The sequence below is a fragment of the Eubalaena glacialis genome, chromosome 6 (assembly GCF_028564815.1).
Source record: "Eubalaena glacialis isolate mEubGla1 chromosome 6, mEubGla1.1.hap2.+ XY, whole genome shotgun sequence".
Lineage (NCBI taxonomy): Eukaryota > Metazoa > Chordata > Mammalia > Artiodactyla > Balaenidae > Eubalaena > Eubalaena glacialis.
In genome coordinates this window covers 12,356,206-12,381,360 of record NC_083721.1, presented here as the reverse complement: position 1 = coordinate 12,381,360, position 25,155 = coordinate 12,356,206, and the positions used below count along the sequence as shown (strand labels likewise).

General features: G+C 36.5%; 1 protein-coding gene across 2 annotated transcripts in view; it reads right to left on the bottom strand.

Annotated features, from left to right (window-relative positions):
• Nucleotides 1-1,066: 1,066 nt before the first annotated feature.
• The window catches only part of PAXBP1 (PAX3 and PAX7 binding protein 1), a 32,408-nt gene continuing 8,319 nt past the window's right edge, over nt 1,067-25,155 (bottom strand). For both annotated transcript variants that reach the window (XM_061192901.1, XM_061192902.1), the window contains exons 4-18: nt 24,912-25,133; nt 24,282-24,385; nt 23,154-23,371; nt 22,456-22,645; nt 18,754-18,877; nt 15,238-15,337; nt 15,035-15,150; nt 12,973-13,172; nt 11,418-11,562; nt 10,605-10,726; nt 9,701-9,777; nt 9,260-9,326; nt 5,628-5,774; nt 3,807-3,961; nt 1,067-1,317 (exon numbers count right to left, since the gene is read on the bottom strand). In XM_061192901.1, the coding sequence (XP_061048884.1) occupies nt 1,200-1,317; nt 3,807-3,961; nt 5,628-5,774; nt 9,260-9,326; nt 9,701-9,777; nt 10,605-10,726; nt 11,418-11,562; nt 12,973-13,172; nt 15,035-15,150; nt 15,238-15,337; nt 18,754-18,877; nt 22,456-22,645; nt 23,154-23,371; nt 24,282-24,385; nt 24,912-25,133 (2,105 nt within the window). In that variant the 3' untranslated portion in view covers nt 1,067-1,199. The remainder of the gene's footprint in view (nt 1,318-3,806; nt 3,962-5,627; nt 5,775-9,259; nt 9,327-9,700; nt 9,778-10,604; nt 10,727-11,417; nt 11,563-12,972; nt 13,173-15,034; nt 15,151-15,237; nt 15,338-18,753; nt 18,878-22,455; nt 22,646-23,153; nt 23,372-24,281; nt 24,386-24,911; nt 25,134-25,155) is intronic.

Sequence of the window (25,155 nt, the reverse complement as noted above, 5' to 3'; positions counted from 1 at the left end):
AGAGTGCATGACACTGTTCTAAATATTATTTGACTTGACCAAGGGTACACATGCTAATAGTCTCACTATATTAGTCATTTGAAATGCTCCAACTAAAATTAGTCGCCAGCCAAATACAACAAAGTTTCTATTTAAAAATTAATTTAATGCTTGGCTAAAGCTTAATTACATATATAATTATCAAACAATAGTCCTTAATTTCCAAAAAGTTCCTCTTTTGAAAATCACAGAATCAGAAAGCATAAACTTTAAAACAAGTTCTCTGAATATTTACAACATGGTATAAACATTACAGAAGACCATGGATATTAAACTGCTTGGGTGTAGCTAATCAGCAAGGCGTGTTCTTTATTGCATATCATAACTCACATATGTGAGATTTAAAATATAATGCTAGATTACTAAAATTCAAATGCATGTATTTTTTTAAGCTGGTCAGGGAGTAAAATCATGAATGAGACAGGACAGTCAGCCCCAAACCATGCATTAGGTTGTGGGTCTATTATTTCCAAAAATGAAACTTCTATGTTCTTTTCAAAAACCTATGTTGCACATATTTATTTAGAGCTCACATTAAACGTACAGTTGACTGTAATGCTAATTCAAGGAAGAAAAGTTCACCATTCACCAACGACTAAGTCCACACTCAACTCTCAATTTTAAGGCAGCACAGCTACAGTGATAGCAACTGCTAACCAAAAGGTGACGAATACTTAGTCACTTGCCAGCCCTTTTGTTGCAACAGTGTAGTAATTTCCCTAAGACAATTTGCTATTGAATAATTTTCTGCTGTTAAAAGGCTTACTCCGTAGAAAAACACCACAAATTTCCAGTGTGAAAGTAACTCCATGGTGGTATAAATATATATATATATATGCATAATTATACAATATACACTGCACACATTGTTTACAGAGAACAATTAGCTGAGAGGGTTAATTTAAATGACCATATAAAATACTTCTGTAAACAAAGTATGACAGGCAGTAAGGAAACCATTCACAGACTTCCTAGAAATAATCTGAATTCCTTTCATTCTGAAGAAATCGCATTTAAGGACACAGTATTGAATATTAATAATGTTCTTTGTATTAAAACAAGAGTCAATATTTTACAGTTTAAGAAACTTTACATATATACAAAATTTTTACATTGGGAATGGTATTAGAACAAATAGGCTTCTTTTCAGTCTCATAGATCTATTTTCCTTCGATCAAAGACTTAAATTCTTTCACATTGTGGTCACTTGCAATAGATATAGCGTGATCCAGAGCTCGAACACTTGCAAGGAGTTTTACTATCTGTTTTATGTTTTCCCTAAAAGAGAAAAAAGGAAACACAGATCAGCAGGTTACAGCATGTGGAAAAAAAAATTGTCCATATTAAAAAAAAAAACCTGCCCATGTTTAAATGCCCAGAAACAGAGGACCCATTTTCAAAAATAAAAACACCCCAAAATCTCATTCAGATCCATGATTTTCATTACTATCGAGAAAGGAGAGAAAGCACTCTTATTGCCTAACTTAACTACTTCAGAGCCCTGCCTCCCATTCCTTCCCAAACCAGAGTCCTAGCTCTCCTAGAATACACCTGGAACACAAATTATATTCGTGGGTATTCATGACCAATCCATCAAGATCCAGAGTAATTTCCACTCCTCCAAAATTCACTAATGAAGTATAACCTGGCTTCTTTTATCACCCAGCTAGAAGTCACTCTCAGTAATCCTCAAATTTTAGCATACATCAGGATTACCTAGAAGTGTTCTAAAACACAGATCACCAGGCCCCACCTTCAGAATTCTGTTCAGTAGGTCTGGAGCTGGACCTGAGAATCTGCATTTCTAACAAAACTCCCAGGTGATGCTGCCAGGAACTACTTTTAACATTTACAACAGGTTGAACCACTTGTGAGAAACAACACACAATGTGACATTATTAGCTGTCTCTTCTCTACAAAATTGTAGTAAGCACCTTTTAGGGAAGGATTATAATTTTTAAGATTTTGTGACTCACGTGGAACCTACTTTATGTGCACTGCACACAGCAGGTGCTTGAACAGCTGCTGAAATTCTTTTCCATAGAAAAGTAAATACTGTTTGTTGATATTTACTCCCAAACAAAACACTGTTACATATATAAATCAAAGTTTAAAAAAAAGTGAAGTAAGATTTATCTAGTAAAAAACAACACATTGAGAAGAAATATTAGTGCCAATAAATAACAACCAACACCAAAATGACATGTTAAGGATGAAATAAAAATATAAACCAGGGAATTCCCTGGTGGTCCAGAGGTTAGCACTCTGAGCTCTCACTGCCAAGGGCCTGGGTTCGATCACTGGTTGGGGAACTAAAACCCCACAAGCCACACAGTGTGGCCAAAAAAAACCCCCAAAATCACCTGGCAAAGATTTTTTTTAACCACTGAAGTATTTACTATCTACTTTGCTTTTAATTTTATTATAAAAGATAACAAATTTTCTCTCAAGAAAATAAGGTTCTTTTTCCTGGACGGGGAAGAGGGGAAAAGAAAAAGATTTTGTTATGGGGTATGACTAATGGTGTGATCAAAATGAAAATGAAACTCTGACATGAGGAAGAATATATGAAATGAAACTTTAAAAAATAAAATTCGTCTTTGGGAATTCCCTGGTGGTCCAGTGGTTAGGACTCGGCACTTTCACTGCGGTGGGCCTGGGTTCAATCCCTGGTCTGGGAACTAAGATCCCACAAGCCATGCAGCGTGGCCAAAAAAACAAAGAACAAAAAACAAAACAAAAATAAAAATTCTTCCAAATGGTACTAGTTGTTATTATTACTATTACTTACTTTTTATGCTAGAGATCTACCCCCAAATTCCATGAACACCCAAGACAATGTACTGAAAAAGGGGTAATGGTTTGTTTGTTCATTCCTTCCTTGAAACCTTGATAAAAAATATGTATAAGCTGCTCTCCATAAATTATGAGTGATGACTTAGTCCATGAGGCGGATACAGAAAAACTCAACACAGAGCACAAAGATCTCAGAACTGAGATATAACCTTCAATATACTTTGGGTTTCAATGGTTATCTTTTCTAGGGTTTGTATCTGTAAAATGAACCTCCAAAGACCAAGATCCATGATGTTCTAAGAGCCTGAGATTTCCCCAATTATTCAAGGGAGGAGACAGAAAAAGCAATGATTCACTTATCAGAAATCTTCCCTTATATCTTCATAAATAACATATTGAAAAAAGATTAGGTAAAAGTTGCAAAAATGAAAAAAATAATGTGTATTTTTGGTAGGTTTATCAATACTAAGTCAATGTTTACAATTTAAAGTAAAATATAGGGCTTCCCTGGTGGCACAGTGATTAAGAGTCTGCCTGCCAACGCAGGGGACATGGGTTCGAGCCCTGGACCGGGAAGATCCCACATGCTGCGGAGCAACTAAGCCTGTGCGTGCGCCGCAACTACTGAGCCTGCGCTCTAGAGCCTGTGAGCCACAACTACTGAAGCCCATGTGCCTTGAGCCTGTGCTCTGCAACAAGGGAAGCCACCACAATGAGAAGCCTGCGCACCGCAACGAAGGGTAGCTGCTGCTCTCTGCAACTAGAGAAAGGCCGCACGCAGCAACAAAGACCCAGAGCAGCCAAAAATAAATAAATAAATAAATTTAAAAAAAAAGAAAGAAAAGAATCAAAATAAAATAAAAATTAAAGTAAAATATAAACATGTCTCTACTGAAAACATTTTAATACTACTAAACCTAACAACTAAAGACACTAGATCACCGTTTCATTCAATAATTACAAATAATTACCTTGCATTTCTTTTTTCCACATCAGAGCACCCGATACTGTTTCTGTAAATTGTATCTGCTAAGTGTACAAGGTATCGACAGAAGTTTTCTAACTGAGAAATAGTTCTTTCTCCTTTCAGATTCATGAACCACTGCTTGGGGAAACAACTGATTACCTATGAAGAAGAAAGATGTAAACAGTTAAAACAAAAATAAATTAAAGCATCTAAAAGCTGAGTCTAGATAATGTGTATAATGTGTTTAACTAGAAGACTTGCTATTGAGCAACATATAACTAATTACTTAGAAGGGATATTCTTTTAAACCTGATTTTCTACATACACTATACAAATACACCTAGATATACCCTAATTTTAAACTTCAATATATAGACACTCAAAGCAAAAGATAAATAATTTCTCCAATATTTAAGTAAATTAGGGACATAAAATTGATAACCAATTGCTTCATTTTCCAGTCTTCCAGAAAGCCCTAAATGAACTGAACTGTCCTTTGATCAGCAGCTTTTGATGTAAAAACATATATAGCATAAGTACCAAACTGCAGCCTCTCCCCATGCTGAACAGTTCAGTAAGCAGGCATCCTTGCTGGCAGTAGGAGCCGTGCTGGCCCAGAATGGAGTGAAGAGAGCATCACACCAGAGGGGCAGCCTAGGGCAAGAGCCCAAGCAGGACATGAACAGGGCATGGTGGCAACCTGGCATGGGGTACCAAAACCCGAGCAAGGGGAGGCTGTTTCCCACCCGGGAGAAAGCAGCCAGTGGGTAGAGATAGCTCCCCACCAAAGAACCGAGGGATGCTTGGAGAAACAACTGATTCCAGAGCTGGGCCAAGCAGGTACAAGATAAGCCTGGAACATCGTGTGCCAGAAAGCAAGAAAGTGCTCCCCCCAAATTAGAGGACATGCCACAAGGTCACAGAGGTCAACTTGAAGGGACTCACACTAATGAAGTCTAGGACAATTCCTGACAAAGATGCAAAATCTGAATCTATTCATGAGAGAATATCAGACAAACCCAAATTGAGGGACATTCTACAAAATAAGTGGCTTATCATCTTCAGAAGTGTCAAGGTATGAAGGTCAAGGAATGAAGCACTCTTCCAGATTAAAGGAGACTAAAGAGACATGACAATTAAATGCAAAGGATGATCTGGGAATTTCTTTTGCCAGTTCCTTTGGATATTATTGAGATAGCTGATAAAACGTGAAAAGGGGCCTAAGGATTAGGTGACAGTAATATATAAATGTTAATTTCCTGATGTTGATGGTCATATTGTAATCATGTACAAGAAAATCCATGTTTATAGGAAACAGACACAAAACTATTTGAGGGTGAGGGAATATCATGTCAGTGAATTACTCTGATGTGGTTAGGTCGAAAAACTGTAGTGTACTTGCACATTTTCTTTAATCATATGATTGTTTAAAAAATAGTTTAAAAAATTATCAAAACTGTGTAACTCACGTATATGAAGTAAAAAAAATTAACTAAAATTATTTCTTAAATGAGAAAAGAGACCATTTCTTTAGTAACACTTAAAATAGCATTCATTCAACTGTTAAAAAATTATCCCCAAATTAAAACTTTTATTAATACCTATAAAAATATTGATATAGATAGATGGATAGAAGGACAAATATACACATATATAACAGTACAACTTTTTATGTAAAAAATGCTAAGGGGAGATTGTCAACATTACACCAACTTCGATAATCAAAGGGGTTTTCATGAAATTCTCAAATCTCTTCAAACAAAGAAAACTTAATCCATCTTAACTCGTATGCTTTAAAAACTACAATATGTGTCATTTAACTCACATTTTGGGCTTTTTTGATGCTGTCATCGCCATATTCTGAATTCTGAAAAGCCATGAGAATGTATCTATTTAATAAACCATCTATTGATAATTCCTGAAGAGTTTTGTTTGAGAAAATGCCATACCATTGAAGAAAATTCCCTAAGAGCTAGAAAGAAGAAAAAAATTATTTTTTCCCCAGTTTTATTGAGATGCAATTGACATGTAACATTGCGTAAGTTTAAGGCATACAACATAATGATTTAAATATATATTGTGAAATAATCACCATAAGTTAACATCCTTCCCCTCACAGTTACAAATCTTTTTTCTATTCTCTTAGCAACTTTCAAATATACAATACACTATTGTTAATTACAGTCATCATGTTGTACATTACACCCGCAGAACTTATCTTATCTTACAACTGGAAGTTTGTACCTTTTGATCCCCTTTATCCAATCTCCCCACAACTCCCCACCTGTGGCAACCACAAATCTGATTTCTGTTACTAAAAGTTTGGTTTTTTGAGAAGGAAAAAAAATTGAGAGGCAATGTAAAGCAATTAAATTAAGTACAAAGTAAATTACTTACACAATAAAACACCTTATGAAATACCCTGGACCATGTCTTGCCAAAGCACTAATAAGCAGTTTTGAAGGGTCTGAATATTTCTGATAATGACTGAGGTTAACTAAAATTTAAATAGCCACATGGAGCTAGTGGTTACTATAGTGGACAATGCAGATACAGAACATTTTCCATCATAACAGAAAGTACTGGTGGGCAAATGATGATTCTTAGATAAATGTTGTCCCTTGAAAATCATGCCTAAACCAGTCCTATGACCCTGCAAAAAGACGGAAATTCTCTTTTTGACTACCACATTGCATGTTCACCAGAATTCATGAACCTGGACATTGGAACTACTTAAGCTCAATACATATAAAATGGAAGCCCCCGCCCATTCCACCATAAAATTCTAAATTCCCAGTATTTCTCATCTTAGGAAATGGCAACACTATCCAACAAGTCAATCAAGCCAGAGCCTACATGAGCCTTATCATTCTTGACCTTTCCCTCAAGTTGTCAAACCCCACCTCTTCCCATTCTGTACCTTTCTCTCAGTCCTTGCTGCCATGCCCCTGATCGAAGCCGCCGTCATCTCTTTGTGGACCCTGCAGTTATTCAACTGACTACGAGCAACAGCTCTGGTATAGTTTTTCTCAAGCAGGGCTCTGTGAGAAAACTAAAACCTACAGAAAATGATTTGAGTGACTCCTTACATAATTTTCCCAAGGATGGTACAAGCTAGTACCATTCTAGTTGCATACGCAATGGAGGCCTTAGGGCATCAGGTATTAATTCTTCCACAGAAACCCAGTTGAGAAGAGCTGCTCAGGAGTTTGAGTGGCTGAGTTAGACTCCCATCTCTACCGCTTAACAAAGGGATGAGCCTGGGCAGGTTATTCTGTGCCTCCCTGTCCCACCAGCAGAGTCAAGCTCATAGGGCTGCTGTGAGGATTCAATGAGATAATCTATGTAAGAGGGTGTGCTACAGTGCTTGGCACACAGTAAATATGTAATAAGTACTAATTTCCATTTTCATTGTTACTATCTTCACCTACTTCATTTCATTATCCCCACACAGAAGCCAGAATATGTTAAAAAGGGCAATATTTTCATGTCACTTCCCTACTAAAAACCCTTCCACAACCCATATAAGAGCAAATGATTCTCAGCAAAGGTACAAAAGCAATTTAATTTTAAAAAGGATAGTCTTTTCAACAAACTGTGCTGGGACAAAGGAACTTCAAGGCCTCATGCCCTATATAAAAATTAACTCAAAATGGATCACAGACTTAAATGTAAAACCTAAAACTATGACATGTCTAGGAGAAAGGATAGGAAAAAAACTCTGTGGCCTTGTATTAGGCAAAGATTTCTTAGATGCAACACCTAAAGCACAACTCATAACCGGAAAAAATAATAAGTTGGACTTCATCAAAATGAAGAACTTCTGCACTCTGAAAGACTGTTAAGACACAGACTAGGGGGGAAAAACTCTTTGCAGATCACGTATCTGATAAAGTACTTGTATCAAGAATACAAAACTCAAAGCTCAATAATAAGAAAACCCAATTTTTAAAAATGGGCAAAAGATTTGAACAGATACTTCATCGAAGAACATATACAAATGGCAAGTAAGCACGTGAAAACATGCTTGGGCTTCCCTGGTGGCGCAGTGGTTAAGAATCCGCCTGTCAATGCAGGGGACATGGGTTCAAGCCCTGGGCCGGGAAGATCCCACATGCCGCGGAGCAACTAAGCCCGTGCGCCACAACTACTGAAGCCTGCGTGCCTAGAGCCCATGCTCTGCAACAAGAGAAGCCACCGCAATGAGAAGCCTGCGCACCGCAACGAAGAGTAGCCCCCGCTAGCCGCAAGCAGCAATGAAGACCTAACGCAGCCAAAAATAAATAAATAAAATAAATAAATTTATTTAAAAAAAAAGAGGGAAAAAAAAGAAAACATGCTCAACATCATCAGTTGTTAGGAAAATGCAAATTAAAACGATAACAAGACACAACTATACACCTAGGAGAATGACTTAAAAAAAATAAAAACCCTGAAGATACCAAGTGTGGTGAGTGGTGAGAAAGAAGAATAACTAGAACGCTAATATACTGTTGGTTTAGAAAACAGCTTTGCCTAGGTATTTACCCAAGTGATGAAAACTTATATACCCAGAAAAACCTGTGTGCAAACAGGTTTATTCATAATTACTCCAAACTGGAAACAATCCAGTGTCCCTCAATTGGGGAATGGATAAAAAACAAAACAAAAAAACCTGTGGTATATCCACCATACGATGGAATACTACTTGGCAATAAAAAGGAGTGAACACAAGACAACACTGATAAATCACGAATGCATTCTGTTAAGTGAATGAAGCCAGACTCAAAAGGCTAGTTAGTATATGATTCCATTCCTAAGACATTCTTACGAAGAAAACTACGGGACAATAAAAAGGGGTGGCCAGGCTGTAGGGGTGGGCTTGACTACAAATGGGCATGGGGAATTTGGGGGAGATGATGGAAGTGCTATACATCTTGATTTAGGGAGTGATTACATGTCTGCGTGTAAATGAGAGCTCCCATATCATCTGAACTGCTCATCTCTTCCCTAACTCTAGCCATCCTGGCCTTTTCTCCATTCTAGTGTACCCTGCTCTCCCTTACCTCAGGGCCAACTAATAACGTAAATATCACTTCCTCAGGGTGGAAGGGAATCTTCTGTGACTCATCCATCAAGGTATCTGTGCCCCTTGTCATACAACTTTGAATTTTTTTCAAAATTCATCACATCTGAGATTACTTATTTGCTACTGTCAATTGAGCTTGGTTATAAACGCCATGAAGGCTCTACTTCTACCTTAATTCAGTGCTATATTTCCACAACTTAGTAGAGTATCTGGTACTCTATTTGCTGTGGTTTAGTAAGGCATTTTGTTGGCTAGTTTGGACCTTACTGGAACTCAGAATACATTTTCACCTCTGCAAACATCAAACCTGAATAAACTTTTGGAATAAAATTAGTTTGTATGAAGTCAAACAAAATCTGAAGTCTTTTAGACAGCCTACAGACACATACCTTAACTGAAGACCAAAACTGTCGTTGAAAAAACAAGTAAGGCCCAGAATTTTTATTTTCCAAGACACTAAGAAAAAAAGAGAAACACATCATGATCAAAGTTGTGTGTTAAATGCCATCTGATTCCTAGAAGATTTCTGTAAGTAAAAGAGGTGAACATAAGAAGTTAACTAATTTTTCAAATTTTCAAACAACTGTATTCCAGAAGATAATTTTAAAAGGTAATGGCAATTTATTGTGAGATACTAAGGGAGGACTATTTGCGTTATGCTGCTTAAGGGAGCAATTTCCCCACTGAGCCACTCTCTTCGGGCTACAGGTTTACACTATGTAGGTAAAGCTCGTATTTCAAGCTATGCTTAGTTTTCCGGAGTTTAAGAAGTCTTCTCTGAAAGGTAATGGAGAATATTATCATCTTTAATGTTCTCAGGAGTTACTTACTTTTTGGGATACAAGGGCATGAATACATCATCATCTAAAGTTCTCCTCATTCTCAATAGAAGCGCTTTTAGGTAAACCTAGAGTTAAAAATAGATCATGCATTTTAATAAGGGTTATGATAAAAGTTAAATTTTAGTAAATAAAAATAAGCAATATTCCAAATCATATAGAGTATTCAATTCTGAGTGAACAGCATCTCAAATTTTTTAACTTTCCCCACTGAAGGTCCTAAGGTCTTTAATATTTACTACTTACTCTTCGTTCACCCCTCATCAATTACCAAGCAATAAAGCCATTTAGAAATCTTCCAACCTCTTAATCTACTATATAAAGATTTAAGATCAGACCTATAATCTGGTTCCTCAAAATGAGGTCAGTGAAGATAAAACAATGATAAGGAGTACTTTCTCATACCTAAACAGCTCATAAGAATGTTCAGTGCGGGCAGCGGCAATCTGAAGTTTTGAAACTTTATAAAACAATACCTGGTTATTTTACATGCTATTTAAATGTTTCAGCATTTAAATGATCAATTGTTATCCATTCCAGTAGTTTTTCTTTTCCCGAAAAAAATACAGTTCTTCAAGGGATGTCTCATTAGTCTGATTGAGAATGGGGGTGGGGTGGTGAGGAGGGTGAAAACAGTACAAATGAGAGGCTATCTAGACTAATTACATCATCCTTCCCAATCGATATTTTGAAACTAAAAACTACTATCTCACATTTTGTATATTTCAGGCTATAAAGGACAGATGCCTCAAGTGGGAGAATCAGATTTTCTCGTTGGCTCAGAATATAACCACTCATTCTCTCAACTCTTGCTCATTTTCAAAGGGAAAGGAGAAGATAAAATAATAAATTTTTAAAAATTTAAAAAACCTTTCATAGATAATAATTAAATTACCTGTGTATTTTTGTTTTCTGCATTCACTACTGAAGGATATCCATTTACTAATTTTAGAGTAACTCCAACCATTCTTGAAGTCTGTGTTGTAGAAAAGGGGTCCCACATATTTTCAGCTATCACTATTAAGAAAATAAAAAGTAGAATGTACTGAGATACAGAAGTAAATTGCTGCTGACTTAAATCTGATGTCAAGCAGTCCCCAACTTAGAAATGCCAATCATGATTTTTTTCTTCCTCTAGAGTGTAAGCTTCAGTCTTCTTTGTCCTCTTAACCGTGGGAATGTTGAGAAGATTAGGCACATGTGGCGAGGGGACAGATTCCTATTATTTTCTGCTTCTTGGTGAAAATAAAGATTGGGGAAAGCAGGATTTCTATATCCTAGGAGATGTTGTCCCAGCATCAAGAATTTCTAACTGAACTTGAGCTTTATTTTTAATATCAATATTTTAAATAGGTCCCTATGTCAATGATTCCTAATTTTTTTGTGAGAAATTGATGAAAGTAATGAAACTGCTCCCCAGAAAAATGCATATTCCCCCTGAAACTATGCATTCAGTTTTGCTTCAGGCAGTTCTTAAGAGCCTGAAATTTGCCTGTGGATCAATTACTGCCCCCAACTCCAGGCCCTCCCCAAGGTGGTCTTTAAGTCCCAAGTTAAGAGATAGGTACTCTTTAGCCATCTCTGGGTCTGGTGGTAGCTTTATTATTAATAATGTAATTTCTATGAGAAAATATGCTCTGATTAAAAACTCCTAAAAATAGATGTGAAAAACCCAATGTGTTTGAACGTTCAATTCAGTAATCTCTACCTGTTAGTTTAGGGAGAATCACCTTTTCCACAATGGTCGGTAACAGTGCAACATCTACATCATCTTTTTCTTGCTCTCGCTCTTCACAACCGTAAAACAGCAAAGATTCAAACCACAGCATATTCTCAAAGTCACGACATTTTGCCTAGAAAATATTTAAAAGGTTACCCAAACATTTAAAATAGTGGCTATTTCTGCTTCTAGCCATGAAAAGAGTAACAGGAACTGGATTTAGCCTTCAGTCATAAACTAAACACTGGACAAATATATGAAACATCTATTTTCAGACAATGGACCACAGGCAGTACAGGACCATGACCCCTGAAAGAACGGAATCAAATGAGGTGAGCTCCTGGTCAGAAGAGGAGATGAGGGTAGGCAACTGCAAGCAGAGCAGTCCTGCTGAGTTAGGAGACAACCTAAGTTCAGGAAGGCTGCAACGCTACAAGCGGTGGGGCAGGGGAAGGAGCTACACAGAAGGAGCGCTCCCAGATGCACACAAGTGTCCCCGAGCCTCTGCTGGGCACTAAGAAACACATGCCCAGGGCGGGACTCCACAAGGTCTGGCAAAGAGCAATCGGGAGCTGGGAGCTGAATGGTTCCCAGAGCTTAGATTTTTTTTCCTCTTGTTTTCAGGGCTTCAACCTCAGCCTTCTTTTTGTTACAGTTTACATATTCAACCCAGCCCATCTCATTCATGCCCACGGCTCCATCCATATGTGGTAACTTCCAAAACCGTATCTTAAACATGACCACTACATGTGTACAGACAATTTGAGTTTCCTCCCTTATGTAACAGGCAAAGAGGTCCTATTGATTCCACCTCTTAAATCTATCAGTTTATCTCATCCTCCTGATTTCCATCACCACTGACTTAGTTCAGGGTCCCATTTCACATCTTCCTCATTGAGCTTTCCCATGATGTTCTGTTTTTCTGGAATCAAAGAACCAAGTTCTTATTCATTCATGTTAATATCTCAGCGTCACTACATGTAATTTTAGTTGACTGAGAAAGACACTGTATAAAAATCGAAAAGCAAGAGACAGTTCTCTTGAGAAGGGACAGAACATAAAAGGAAAGATCATAAGATTATACCCAGTGATAATGTGTCAATTATAGCCCTCTGGGTGACCTATCTCCCCTGAAAAACACTTTGCTGAGGCTTACATCTCTAGCTTTGAGATTAAAATTGCCCAAGGCATCATGGTATATTGCTTTTTTATTTTTAGAAGAAAGTGTTTTTTGTTTTTGTTTTTTTTTTAATTAATTAATTAAATTTATGGCTGCGTTGGGTCTTGCTGTGCGCGGGCTTTCTCTCGTTGCAGCGAGCGCGGGCTACTCTTCATTGTGGTGCGTGGGTTTCTCATTGTGGTGGCTTCACTTGTTGCGGAGCACGGGCTCTAGGCACGCGGGCTTAGTAGCTCCGTGGCATGTGGGATCTTCCCGGACCAGGGCTCGAACCCATGTCTCCCACATTGGCAGGTGGATTCTTAACCACTGTGCCACCAGGGAAGTCCAGTATATTGCTTTTCAACAGTGATAGAAGCCACTCACCTCAAGAGGAGTCCAAGTGAGAAGCTGCAGCCTTATGAGGGGATTGAACAACTTTGGCAAGCAAAGGCCGATGTAAGCATCCTTGTAGGATGTGTAGTATTTTGAACGCCATGCTTCAAACTGGGATTTAATACAATCGATTGAACAGAAACTTTCAAGGACATCTTCAAAAACCTTGCTGGACTCTTTTGAAATGCGATCTAAAAACAACAACAACAAAAAAACCCCACAGAGAATCAAAACTTAGTATGCAGTAGAAAAAACACAGTTCAAATATTTTCAGTGTTTTCTTTGTAGCTTGAGTATCAATAAGATGGGCTCATTAGCAAAGGAATAATTGTTAACTGCAACTTAAAAGAAAAGAATCAGAGATAAGTTTAGGTTCCAAACGTCTATCATGCAAACCATAGTGCAGGTAGTCTCCGCTTTGCGTAGTTCCAATATGTACTATTATCTGTCACCACAGTCTAAATAACACCTGTCCCCAAAAACTCAGTTCAAATTTCAAGCACCATGGAATAGTAACTGTGAGTAATTGCATAAAGTACAAACTCTGTATCTAGCTCTGCAGCCCACAAATCACCACGTAAATAACAGATGTGTATCATGATCAGTGACCAATCATTTCTCTTCTTTCAAAGTCTGTTGGTGATTGCAATAACTGACATAGACAAGAATCAGCAATGGATGCTAGGATCTTTAAGTAAAAGGTTATTTAATGCTCCATATGACTTGGAACAGCAGACTCTTTATAATGAAGAGACCGAGTCATGACAACCTACTTCTCAAGATCCATCTTAACACCACTAATAGTGGGCAACCTAACATTTGCCATCTGGTATCATGCTGGTAACAGCATCTTGTGTGAAGTATTCTTGCCAAAAAAGCTTTAACCTGAATCTAATCAAGACTTAACGTCCAGTTTACAAGAAATATAGTGACTGGAAGAACAAGTTAAAACCATGAGGAAACAGACAAATTTAGAATGTAGGACGTTTTACAAGATAAGTGGCCTGGTCTCTTCAGAAAGTTAATGCCTTAAACAAATAAAGAATAGGGGTGTGTGTATGTGTATAAGGTATCATGGTATTCACTAATTCTACATAAAAAGATGTAACAACCAAGTGCAATGCAGGAACCTTGTGTGGATCCAGGTTTAGAAAATACAGAGTAACAGAAACAGTCCCAAGAATTCTGGGCGGGGTGGCGGGGGGCTGTTACGGAGGAAAACTGAATGCAGACATGATACTAAAACTTCTAGGTAATTTTCGCAGGTGTGACAATAGTGTGGCAGTTAGGTAGAAAAGCATCCTTTTTTTTTTTTTTTAAAGAAGTTAAAGTTTTTAGAGGGAAGTGCCATGATGTCTATAAGTTAATTTCAAATGTTTCAGCAAAACACACACATATCCAAAGCAAACTTGGCTAAATGATGGTAAGAATTGCTGAATTTGGGTGACAGGTGTATATGGGTGGTCACTGTGCTATTCTTTCCAATTTTCCGTACGTTTGGAAATGTTCACTGTAAAAAGAGTGGGAGAAAAAAATAAGCTTATCCAACTAAGTTCCAAAGGGCTCGCAGTCAATATAATTCCAAATAATCACAGCCAGTGGTGGGGAATAAAGACTTTTACTTGGGGATCCTTCTGGAAATGTCTTCATGTAACAGAACTAACTATTCCTCTTGATTGAATTATTCGGGGCTCCCAAAATCAGGAATTTCCTTTAGGGCTGAATGCCCTACTGCCAACCTTTACCTTTCTAGACCAGACAGGCTGCATTAGGGCTGCCCCTGGGATCTGAAACATTTTCTTGTCACTTTTAAAATTCTGTGATTCAAAGAGTAATATCATTTATAATGCAAGTACTAGATGAACCCCACAACAAAGTGTTACCACTAATTTTGAGAACTCATCAATAAAAATGGGTGCAAGTTTTTACAATTAAACCAAAGTGCCTAGTTCTAAAGCAGAGGCCACAAAACTTCAAATTATTTCATGGTAGAAACCACAGCCAAGGAGAAAGCACATTGACAATGAATCTCATTTCGAAATAAATGTCTAACCTTTTTCCAGATTGAAATTTGTAATATCTGTAGACGTTTCTTCATCATCACTGGAAAGGCCTTCAAGGTGATCTGCCATCTTACCAGTTTGCTCTCTGGCTTGTCTACGACGAGTCCTAAATAACAAATATCAAGTTCCCAAACCAGATAAAAGAGACTCCTCCCTTCACAAACAAACCAACAGCAAGCATCTGTAGAATTACCTTCTCGCCTCCCGTTCTGCAATCCGACGTTTTGCATGCTCTTGATACAGTGCCCGATCTCGTCCAAAGGAATCAAGATTTGGTGCCATCAGAGCTTTATCTATAAAACAACAATGGTTAAAATTAAAAGCCTTCCTCCAACAATCTTGAGGAAAGAGTTTGCACAGAATAAGCCATAATGACAGACTGCTTTCTAATCTCAACAGCAGGATTCTGCAGTAACCGATAAACCAGCCAGTTTCCTAGTTTAGAGCAAATCTCAATATTAATCTGTGTTCCCACAAAAAGGAAGAGAAAGATAAATGGAGAGTTCAACAACACTACACAAATGCAAATGGGCTTAATCCCTATTCTTATGTCTAAGTAACAGAACTAGTTTATGCTATCATGATGACCAAATAAATTAAAAATCTAAATTACTTGTGTAAAGGGAAAAATAATACATTACTTTAAGGACGAACTTAGGCATCACATGTTAAATGATAGGACAGCAGAGACATAAGTAGGAAGGATGAAAAAACAGCTTTGTTGCAGGAGTTTAATCATTTATTCTATTTCATGCTAATTTTTCTTTGTAGAAATTTATTCTCTATTACTACTTTAAGAACAAGGGCAGAATCAACATATAGACTGAAAATCATATCTGATAGGACCAAGTTGTGCTTTCTCAAACCCTACTTTCAAAGCACAATTCCCTTATTTCTTTTTTCCCCTATTTTCCATCTCTCTTTTTTTAATTTCTAGGGCAATTTTCTAGCTTTAGCTTTCAACCTTCCTATTTAAATTTATATCTCAGTTACCATATTTTTAGTTTCTGAGATATGGCTATTCTTCTTAGAACATTCCTTTTCTATAGCATCCTCTACTTGTGCTACGTGTAGGATCCCTTCCAACATCTCCCTGAGGACAGCAATTATGTTTTAAATTTTCTACTGTCACCTGCATTGTCTTTGTTTCCTCAGTCCCTTTGGTTCTATTGCTTGTATTGTTCACCATGATCATTAACTACCTCCTATGTAAGAATGAGGTTGGAAATTTCGTGGATGTAGGTGGGAGCTGTCTAACAGAGGCATCTCCATCAGATCCCTGGGTACAAGTCAACTTTCTGTTGGGGACCCCAGACGTTATAGTGTCTCATGGTCTTTTCGTTGGACCCACTCTCTTTCTCCAGAGAAGAATCTTCGAATCTCTTGCCTAGGGTAGAAGGAAGAGTGGGGGAAACATCTGTCTGTGATGCTTCCTCATGTCTACATTTAAGTTCTACACTATGGAGATATTCTGTATTACATGGGATAGTAACGAGAAGCACAAAACCCAAAGGGTGGTGGTGGGGGAGGGGGAGATCACGTGCAAAACGAAAGACATCAATTTAAGGCTTTTCCACAGTTTTTTTCCTGATATCAAAGATGTGTCACCGATAGCAGCAACAGGAAAAATAAAACCAAAACTGAGCTGGTATCCACTTCAGTGTATCCTAACTATCCTAGATCCTACTACTTTTAAAAGTTGACTCTTTTACTGAATTTTTCATTCATATTTCAAAATAGCTTGGATATTAGGAAGTATGTTCCCGAGTTCAAATTACAAAAAAAGATCAGTATAGTAAACAAGATGCCCCAGCTCTACCTCAACTGGAACTCCACTACACACCATAGATGAATTGGCTAAAAAGTCCTAAACTACAGAAATGATTCCTGCCTCTTTAAGAGCTACCCTTCATTAAAGAAATATTTTAAAGAAAATTCTCTACTATAATAAATACTTAAAATGTTATTATATTTACAGATTTTGTAAAATATATATTGAGGGAGATATAAGAGAGTAGATGACTCAAGAGATAGCCTCCTTCATCTCGGTAAGAATTATATGCAGTAACTCTGATAAGTGTTTACAAATCTAAACAAATGAATTTCTGGCTGTATTTTTGTTTCTTTAAAAAAAGATCAGAAAAAGAATTGATACTTCAGTACCCCATGCAATTTTTCTCAAATGTTCGGCAATTAATGAATACTCCCTCTAGGATAATACTTTTCACTTTCTCATTACCTTTCACTTCTTTCCAGCTATCAATCTAATCAACATCCATCATTCAATCCTTACTTCAAATTCCATATAAGTAAATACCTCCAAATTATAAAGAACAGATTATAGGCAGGAAAAAGTATTTGATGAAATGTATAGCTCACCCAACCATTTAACTTAAAAGGAAATTACTTCTCATCATAGGTATAATGATTACCTGTAATTTGCCCCAGAAATCTGGTTCTGTCTGGATCAAAAGTGATTTGGGCGGGATGCATTAGTTATTTAGGTGCCCAAAATGGCACTAATCCAATTTAAACGTGTATGGCAAAAACAGAAGGTCAAAGCCATTCATGTGGCTTACATCTGAGTCTGACTCATCTGACGGCTATGTTACCACCTCTTTATGATGCTCCAAAACCCATCCAGCACACAGCAGAATGCTTTCTCAGGGATTCAATGTCTCTCTAATTTAGAGGACACACTATATGATAAAGCATTGTTTTCAGAAAGAATAACAGGGCCCTTTGCACTTGGAACACCTGGGGTGGTTGTTTAATATGCAGATTACTGGACACCATCCAAGACCTGGCAAGAATCTCTGGGGACAGGACCAAGAAATCCGCATTTTAAATTAATATCATGGGTAATTCTGATGTACACTTCCATTTAAGAACTGCTGACATAGGGCCCAAAGAGATGACAAAAGAAGCCACGAGAAATCCAACGTAGGAAAATTCCTATTACAGCACCCAAGAATATAGAGGGCAATGAAAAAGCGGAATTAAAAAATGTTTAAAAGGTCTGGTTAAAGAATTTCAGCTCAACTATTTAATAAGACGTTTCCAATTAATTTTGGTTTTCCATAACACACATCATAATGAAAGGAATATAAATTCAATTTCCAAATTTTTACACTACAATTTCAAGAAGTGTAGGCACCAACTGACTTACTAAGAAAAAACCCACTATATGAGGCAAACTAGAAAATACAAAAAAATTTTAAATACAAAAAATTTTGCTTTATCTAAGGGGTGAAGCTCAAAACTCCCCTAATCTTGGAGTTGTATCATTTGTTATGTAATAAAGACCCCTCTCCCATACAAAATTTCCCAGCCCCTAACTCAAAACCTTTGTTGTGATCAACAACAGCATTTGTATTGGTGTTAAAATGGGGGGAAAATCAATTAAGGCCAAATAGATATGGTTTTAAGATAAAATATTGATGATGTCTTTACTATAAAGAATGAAAGAATATGCCCAAAGAAGAATAAGATAGATAGAATATTAGTACATGATTTGAGTTCCTTTGCAAAGCTATATTTTCTTAAACACAATCCAAGCACATGCTAATTTTAGATCTACCTGACACAAAAGCAAGGAAATTTGTTTCTTTAAAAGAAAAAATGCTCTGAGACGTCTAATTTTCAATTAGGATGCACTAAGTAAACAAGGTTGTTTAATGAATAATAAAAACCTTCAAGATGGACTGACTTGAATGGCTTGAAAACTCCGAAGATTCATCTTTAATATCATCTTGTCGTCTTTGGACAAGGCGGGAAGCTCGCTGTTTGTACAGCTGATGTATTGCTGATTCAAGTTCATTAATCAGTGGCACCTGTAAAAATACAACACACTCCGTAACACCAAACTCCTCAGCTGCTTATATATTTGAGGGTTCCATATTATTTCCGGATTTCTGAAAAAGTACCCTCTGGACAGAATAATCATGAATTCTCAATGAAACACAAATAGTAATTCAGTTTTATGATTTCTGGGAAACACCACTTCTTCTTTTATTCCGTATATGGAGCTATAATGTCCAGTGCCTAGTTATTGGAGCAAAAGTTTGGTTAGGTTAAACACTTTAACATTAGTAAAGAGAGCGAGTAAAGAATTGTCAGAAATTTCAGTGCTTCTTTTAGAATAAAGTACTTGAAAGTCCTTTTTAAAAGTCCATTTTTAACTTTCTAGCAGCATGATCTCCCTTGCCAATTTTTGTAGTTTAAAATAAACTATTATTGCTGTGTAATACAAAAAGATGCAATGGCATCTCTGTGGCTTTATTACACATTTAAAACATGAACTGCATTCATTTACATTAATACAGTGAATAAAATTTCTAGCTATCACTAACCTGTCTAAAATCAATCTATCTAAAACTCAGAAAGTTCTTCTCTTCCTATCAAATGTTTAAATTTTTCCATATTTGTAAGTAAAATAATAAAATTCTTTGTATAAATTGTCAGTTTACAAAGTCAACAAATTTTTCCAGGTTAATAGCCACGGCTAAGCATTCACTTGGTTCATATGGAATACAAAAAGCTTACGGAATGAGACCTAACTTAAAAGGAAAAACCAGAAAACGTTCTCTTTATAAATACCTATGCTATAACCAAATGCTATGAAACTTTCACAAAACGCTAACAACCACTACACATACCTGAGGAAACCAGAAATTCTAGTTTCCTGATGGTTAGTGCAAATGAAAAAACACATTATTTAGAGTTTGGGAACACTGGCACCGAGTGTTATAGCAGCGTCCTGAACTGAACAGACTGTAAACGGAAAATAGAAAAAGGCAGGTGGAATACAAAGATGTCTGTAATAAAAGCAATTTTATACACTTGCATGATCCCATTGCAAAAGCAGCAAATGTTCACAGAAAGGTCAAACTGATGGACTTATTTTATTTTTTAATATGCCACACCATGGGCAACAATGTCCCCAAATCTGCACTGATTATCTTGGTGATATGAGCTGAGCCCACAGACTCTAAAATTAACTAGAATCGATTTTTAAAGCAATTACTGTCATATTATTGTGACTTACACTTACCTACCCCCTCATTTTTTCAAACTGCGCAGGACTAAAGACAAATGTACCTATGCATTCCTTTAGTCCTGGAGATTATTAACACTCCTCTACTGTAAGAGCTACACGCCTGAGGTTGCATCAGACAGAACCTTAATTATTCAATTTATAGTTAAAATTCCGATAACATAATTTTCCTGTTTAGGTAATTAAAATGCCTTTTAACAAAGCCCAGAGAAAATTCTACTGAGAATAAAAGCCCTAAAACACATTTTCAGCTCTCATTCATGTTTCTTAACAATACTGATTTATCTCAAGAGTGCACAAGAGTGCACCATGACAATTTCTTTACCCTCTCCAAACTGGAAATTGTTATTGACTATCATTATTTCAAGGCCAAATTTAAGACAAAGAACACAAGAAGGAAGATGACTGCAGGAAAACAAAACAATGTAAAGTTAAAATAATCTGCAAAATAATTAAAAATCTAAGTTCAAAACCACTTAATCTTTTATAACAAAAGAGAAAAAAAACAAAAGAATGTTTATATTTTGATGGTCTTACCCTGAAACAATATTTTTATAGTATAACTGGAATGAATATTCAAATCTATCCAATTATTCCTCAGTATTTCCAAAATGACAACTTATGACATTAACTCAGCAGCAGACTCAATAAAATCAAATGCATATGAAAATGTCAAAATAAAATACTCATATTTAAAAGGGAATTACCTACTTCTCTTTTAATTAAAATGTAGTCACTATATAATAGATACGGTTTAAGATCTGCTCCATAAACATTTATCTAAGTGACTCTGTAAAAACGTATTAGCACAGTCTGAGGGCTACCTCCCTAGGAACAGGGTAATCAAGGAGAGATAAAGTACACTACTAAGTGTTTTTAAAATAGTAAGCAATTGAAAACTTTATGAACTAGATATTCTACTAGTCTCTTTAACTCAAGAATGGTACAATCTAGTTGATCATATTACTGTCAATATTTTTTAAGAGTTCAGTTTGCAATTACAAGCGTGTAAGTTTACTCAAGTAAGTTCCAAAGCAAAGACCCAGATACTTCAAGAAAAAGCTCCATAGGGACAAATCTCACAAAGTATGGTTTAAGACAGAGATCCTTTCTCTAGTCACAAAAGGTTATTAGACCTGCTCCCAGCACCATGTCCCCTGGGCTCATAAGGGCTTTATTAGTAGGAAGGACACAACTGCCAGCTCCGACATTTATGTCCACTTCCCCTCTTGACTCTAGCCCCTCTGCAGAGTCAAACTTATGTTTCTTTCTCACCCCTGTACTTGTCACCCTAAGCCACAGATCTGCCACAAGGGATATCATAGCTTAGAATGTAGCTGCTTCTCCACAAATCAGGTGATAAGGACAAGAACATGAATCCTTCAGAGAAGACTTGGTGGATCTGACCAGACTGGCTGGAACCATTAAGATCCATTTGGAAGACAGTTTGGCACTGTTCTTTAGCCAGCCTTTGGCCTTAAGATACTGAAGTAATCAACGGAGATAATAAAAAGTTAAAATACTGTATGCTTACTGATTCTATGCTAATTCATATGGTCAAGAATAACAGAAAATGTGCCTTCTAATCCTGTATCACTTGAAAGTTTATGGAGACAGGATATTCAAAAGCACCATGATTTTACTTTTTTTTAAAGAAAAGGCTGTGAAGTCCACAAATGCCTATAAACCAATGCATCAAACAATAACATTTATCTTAAAGAAAAATCAATTAAAAGGCTGTTTCAGAAAAGGATTCTGTGTGCAGCTAACAAAAAATGCAAACAAATGGTACAATAGGATGCAAATAATTGTGCCAGCTGACAGTCATACTAAAAAAAATGAACTTGGAAGAAATGAGACCTTAACAGAAATTATGGCCAATGAATGGTTTCTGAAATGAATTAAGCACAGGCTTATTTAGATGAAAACTATTAGCAGCAATGGCAATCAACTTTATCTAGGGTAAAAAAAAGCTAATAAAATATTGCAACTTTATGCATATTTGGAATTACTTGTAGAAACAGTTTAAAGATGAGTTTAGATCTGAACCATAAAAAAGAAAATTTCATGAGTCCCTTATATTTTAATAATTCAGGACAGGCCAATAATCCACCATTAAATTAAGGCAGGATTTGCCAAAGTCTTATTTAAATATGCTTTGAATTATCTTTTTTTGTTTTCTACAAGGCACTAGATTACCCCAAGATAGAAGGTTGTTAATGAAGTGGAGAAAATGAAGCATGACTTTTCATCACTTCTAAAGTTGAATTCAGTGGATATTTTCTGAGAAATACAGAAATCTAGACCTCCTTAATTTTGCCTTATTCAAAGAGATTAATATTTTTGCATTCTTACCTTTTCACTGAAACACTCAAGCAAGTCTTGGACATACCCTCGCATTTCTTGCAAAAATTTATACCGTTCACCAATACCCCCAGAAGACCCTTCTAATCTTTCAATAGCCCTGGTGGAGTCCACTCGGCTTTGCAGATGTTTCTCATGCTGCTGTCGATTTGTTTTGTGCAGTTCTTTCATGGAGTCCAACCTTAAGAACAGAAAAGGATAAATATAACACATTTACATCTGGAAGTCTATGCTGTCAGGACTCTTGCAATATTTATAATAATGCATTTAGTTCCACTATTAGAATATAAAAATGCTTGGAGTGGATCTTTTCATCTGTACTGCTTTTTTCCTCAAAAAACGGCAGTTTACAGACTTCATATAAAGTTATTTGGTGGGCTAACCAAAATCTCACTGTTTTGTTTTTCCCCCCATATCTTGACTACACTTTTTCAGAGTCCAAGAGGTGCAAATTCAGAACTGTCTTCAACAAGATCATGGAGTGGTATTTTTAAAAACTTTTCGAGGCTTCCACAGAAGTAATCCAAGAAGGTAGCAGAACAAAGTATGAAGTCATCTTCTGTTTAGCTTTTGAAGATAGGCCAGTGAATCTTCTTTGCCGATATTCTGCATCTGCTACCCCAGACTACATGTTGCCTGAGGGAACGGAAAGCTAGAGGACAGGTCTTTAAGAAGTTGATCTGCCCTACCTGTCTTTAAGCTGTTTCTTTACCAAATCAATAGTAACGGGAGTCATCTCATTACTGGGAGTTTTGAAAGGGACTGTATTATCTGTTTTTTGAGATTTGGCATCGGATGATCCGTAGGCTGTGTAACTATAAGGAATGCCATAGGATGAACCGTAAGGCATTGTCTGGTAAGTGTTCTGGTAGTACATGTTCACTTCAGTGGGCTGACTTGCTTGAACCTAGAAAAGAAATGGGATGTATATTAAAACTAGTAGCTGAAACTATGAAAAGAAAAATCCCATGCCTTTAGTGTTAAACAAACAAACAAAAAAACCACTAACAATAAACATTATACTCATTTTCCAAATAGTATGTAATTAAAATAAGTAATTGCAGAGCTCCTCAAAATCAGATAAAAGTAGGGCTGGATTCATTTCTAATTCTTATGGGATTACTGGATTCATTTCTAGTAACTTTTGGGAAAACAATAACAAAGAAGTTTAGAGTTAGAAGGGACATTAAATTGTGTCAAAACACTAGCAACCAAAAAAATTTTATGTGATATTTCCACTGTACTACTTACTTCTATAAAATAAATTGTTATAACTATTTAGGAAGATATTTTTCATCTACAATAAGATTTTTGCATTACTGAGAAATCCATCTTCTACAAAATAATTTTTAAAGTCAGAAAAAAATAAGCTCTATAGGAAAGAAACACCTTATCTATACAGTGGTTCCCAAACTTTAGGAGCAACAGAATCACCCAGAGGACTTGTTAAACAGATGGCAGGGCCCCACCCCCAGGGTTTCTCATGCACTAGGTCTCACTCAGGAGGGTGAGAATTTGCATTTCTAACAAGCTTCCATATGATGCTGATGCTGCTGGCTGAAGGACCACTTTGAGAAACACTTACCTAAGAAACCAGAAATTCTTCCATCATTTGGATGGTAAACAGCAAAATTTAATATAGTTTCTTCTAACAGCTTACTGGATACGTAACTTTATATAATTTTCCTCATTATGTTACTTGAATGAATGACAAAGGATCAATTCAATGTGCAGTATGTTTTTACTTCAACAAGATAAGCTAAAAAGTTTTTTAATTTCTTTTTTTAATTTTTGAAGTTTAATTCTTTGGTTCTTACCTGAGGGATATTAATTCCTTTTCTTATCTGCTCCTGTTCCCATCGGCTGAGCTCTTCATCTTGCTCTCCAGTTACTAAAGCATCATCATCACTCCCCTCAATACCTATAGCCATAAGCAGCAAAGTAAATAATTCCAAAAAAACAGTGAGGGAAGAGATGCTACCCTGATATTTCACAAAAATCAAGCAAAACTATTGGCATTAACTCAATCGTACTAAAGTTAAAACGTCTATTATGATCTCTCTCGCATTTGATACTTCTGCTTTTGTTTGTCTTAACACACAGCATACCTTAAGCAAAAGGCAGTATCAATGTAACGATTAAAACCTTAGATAGGTTTCCTAACCTCTGGAAACCTAATGCCTCCTAAGAATGAAGAGCCAATTACATATATTTATGTACGTTAGGTGCTTAGCACAATACTGGTCACACAGTGCTCAATAAACACTAGCTACCAAAATCATGCTACACTTTTCAAAAAATTCCAATAAGACTCTTACACCCAAGCAAGAACAGTTCTCTAACATTAAACATAGTTAAATAAGTATAGGTACTTTTTATTTGATTGTAGTATCAAATTATATTTAATAGCAATGAAACAGGCTTACTGTCCCATTAAATCAAGTTACCTATTTCCTCCGCAATTTTCTGTCTTTGTGATTTTTCTTTCACAGAAAAAACTATACGGCGTTTCTCATCATCATCTTCATCATCACTGGCATCATTCTCATCTTCTCTAACAAGGCGGCCTTTACCAGGCTCACTATCATGAGGAGTGAAATCTCCCAATTCCCGGGCCATCTGACGCTTTTTCCTTGCAGCATGTATAAAAGCTGCATCTGGAATTTCTCCTGGAAACAAATGCAATATTAG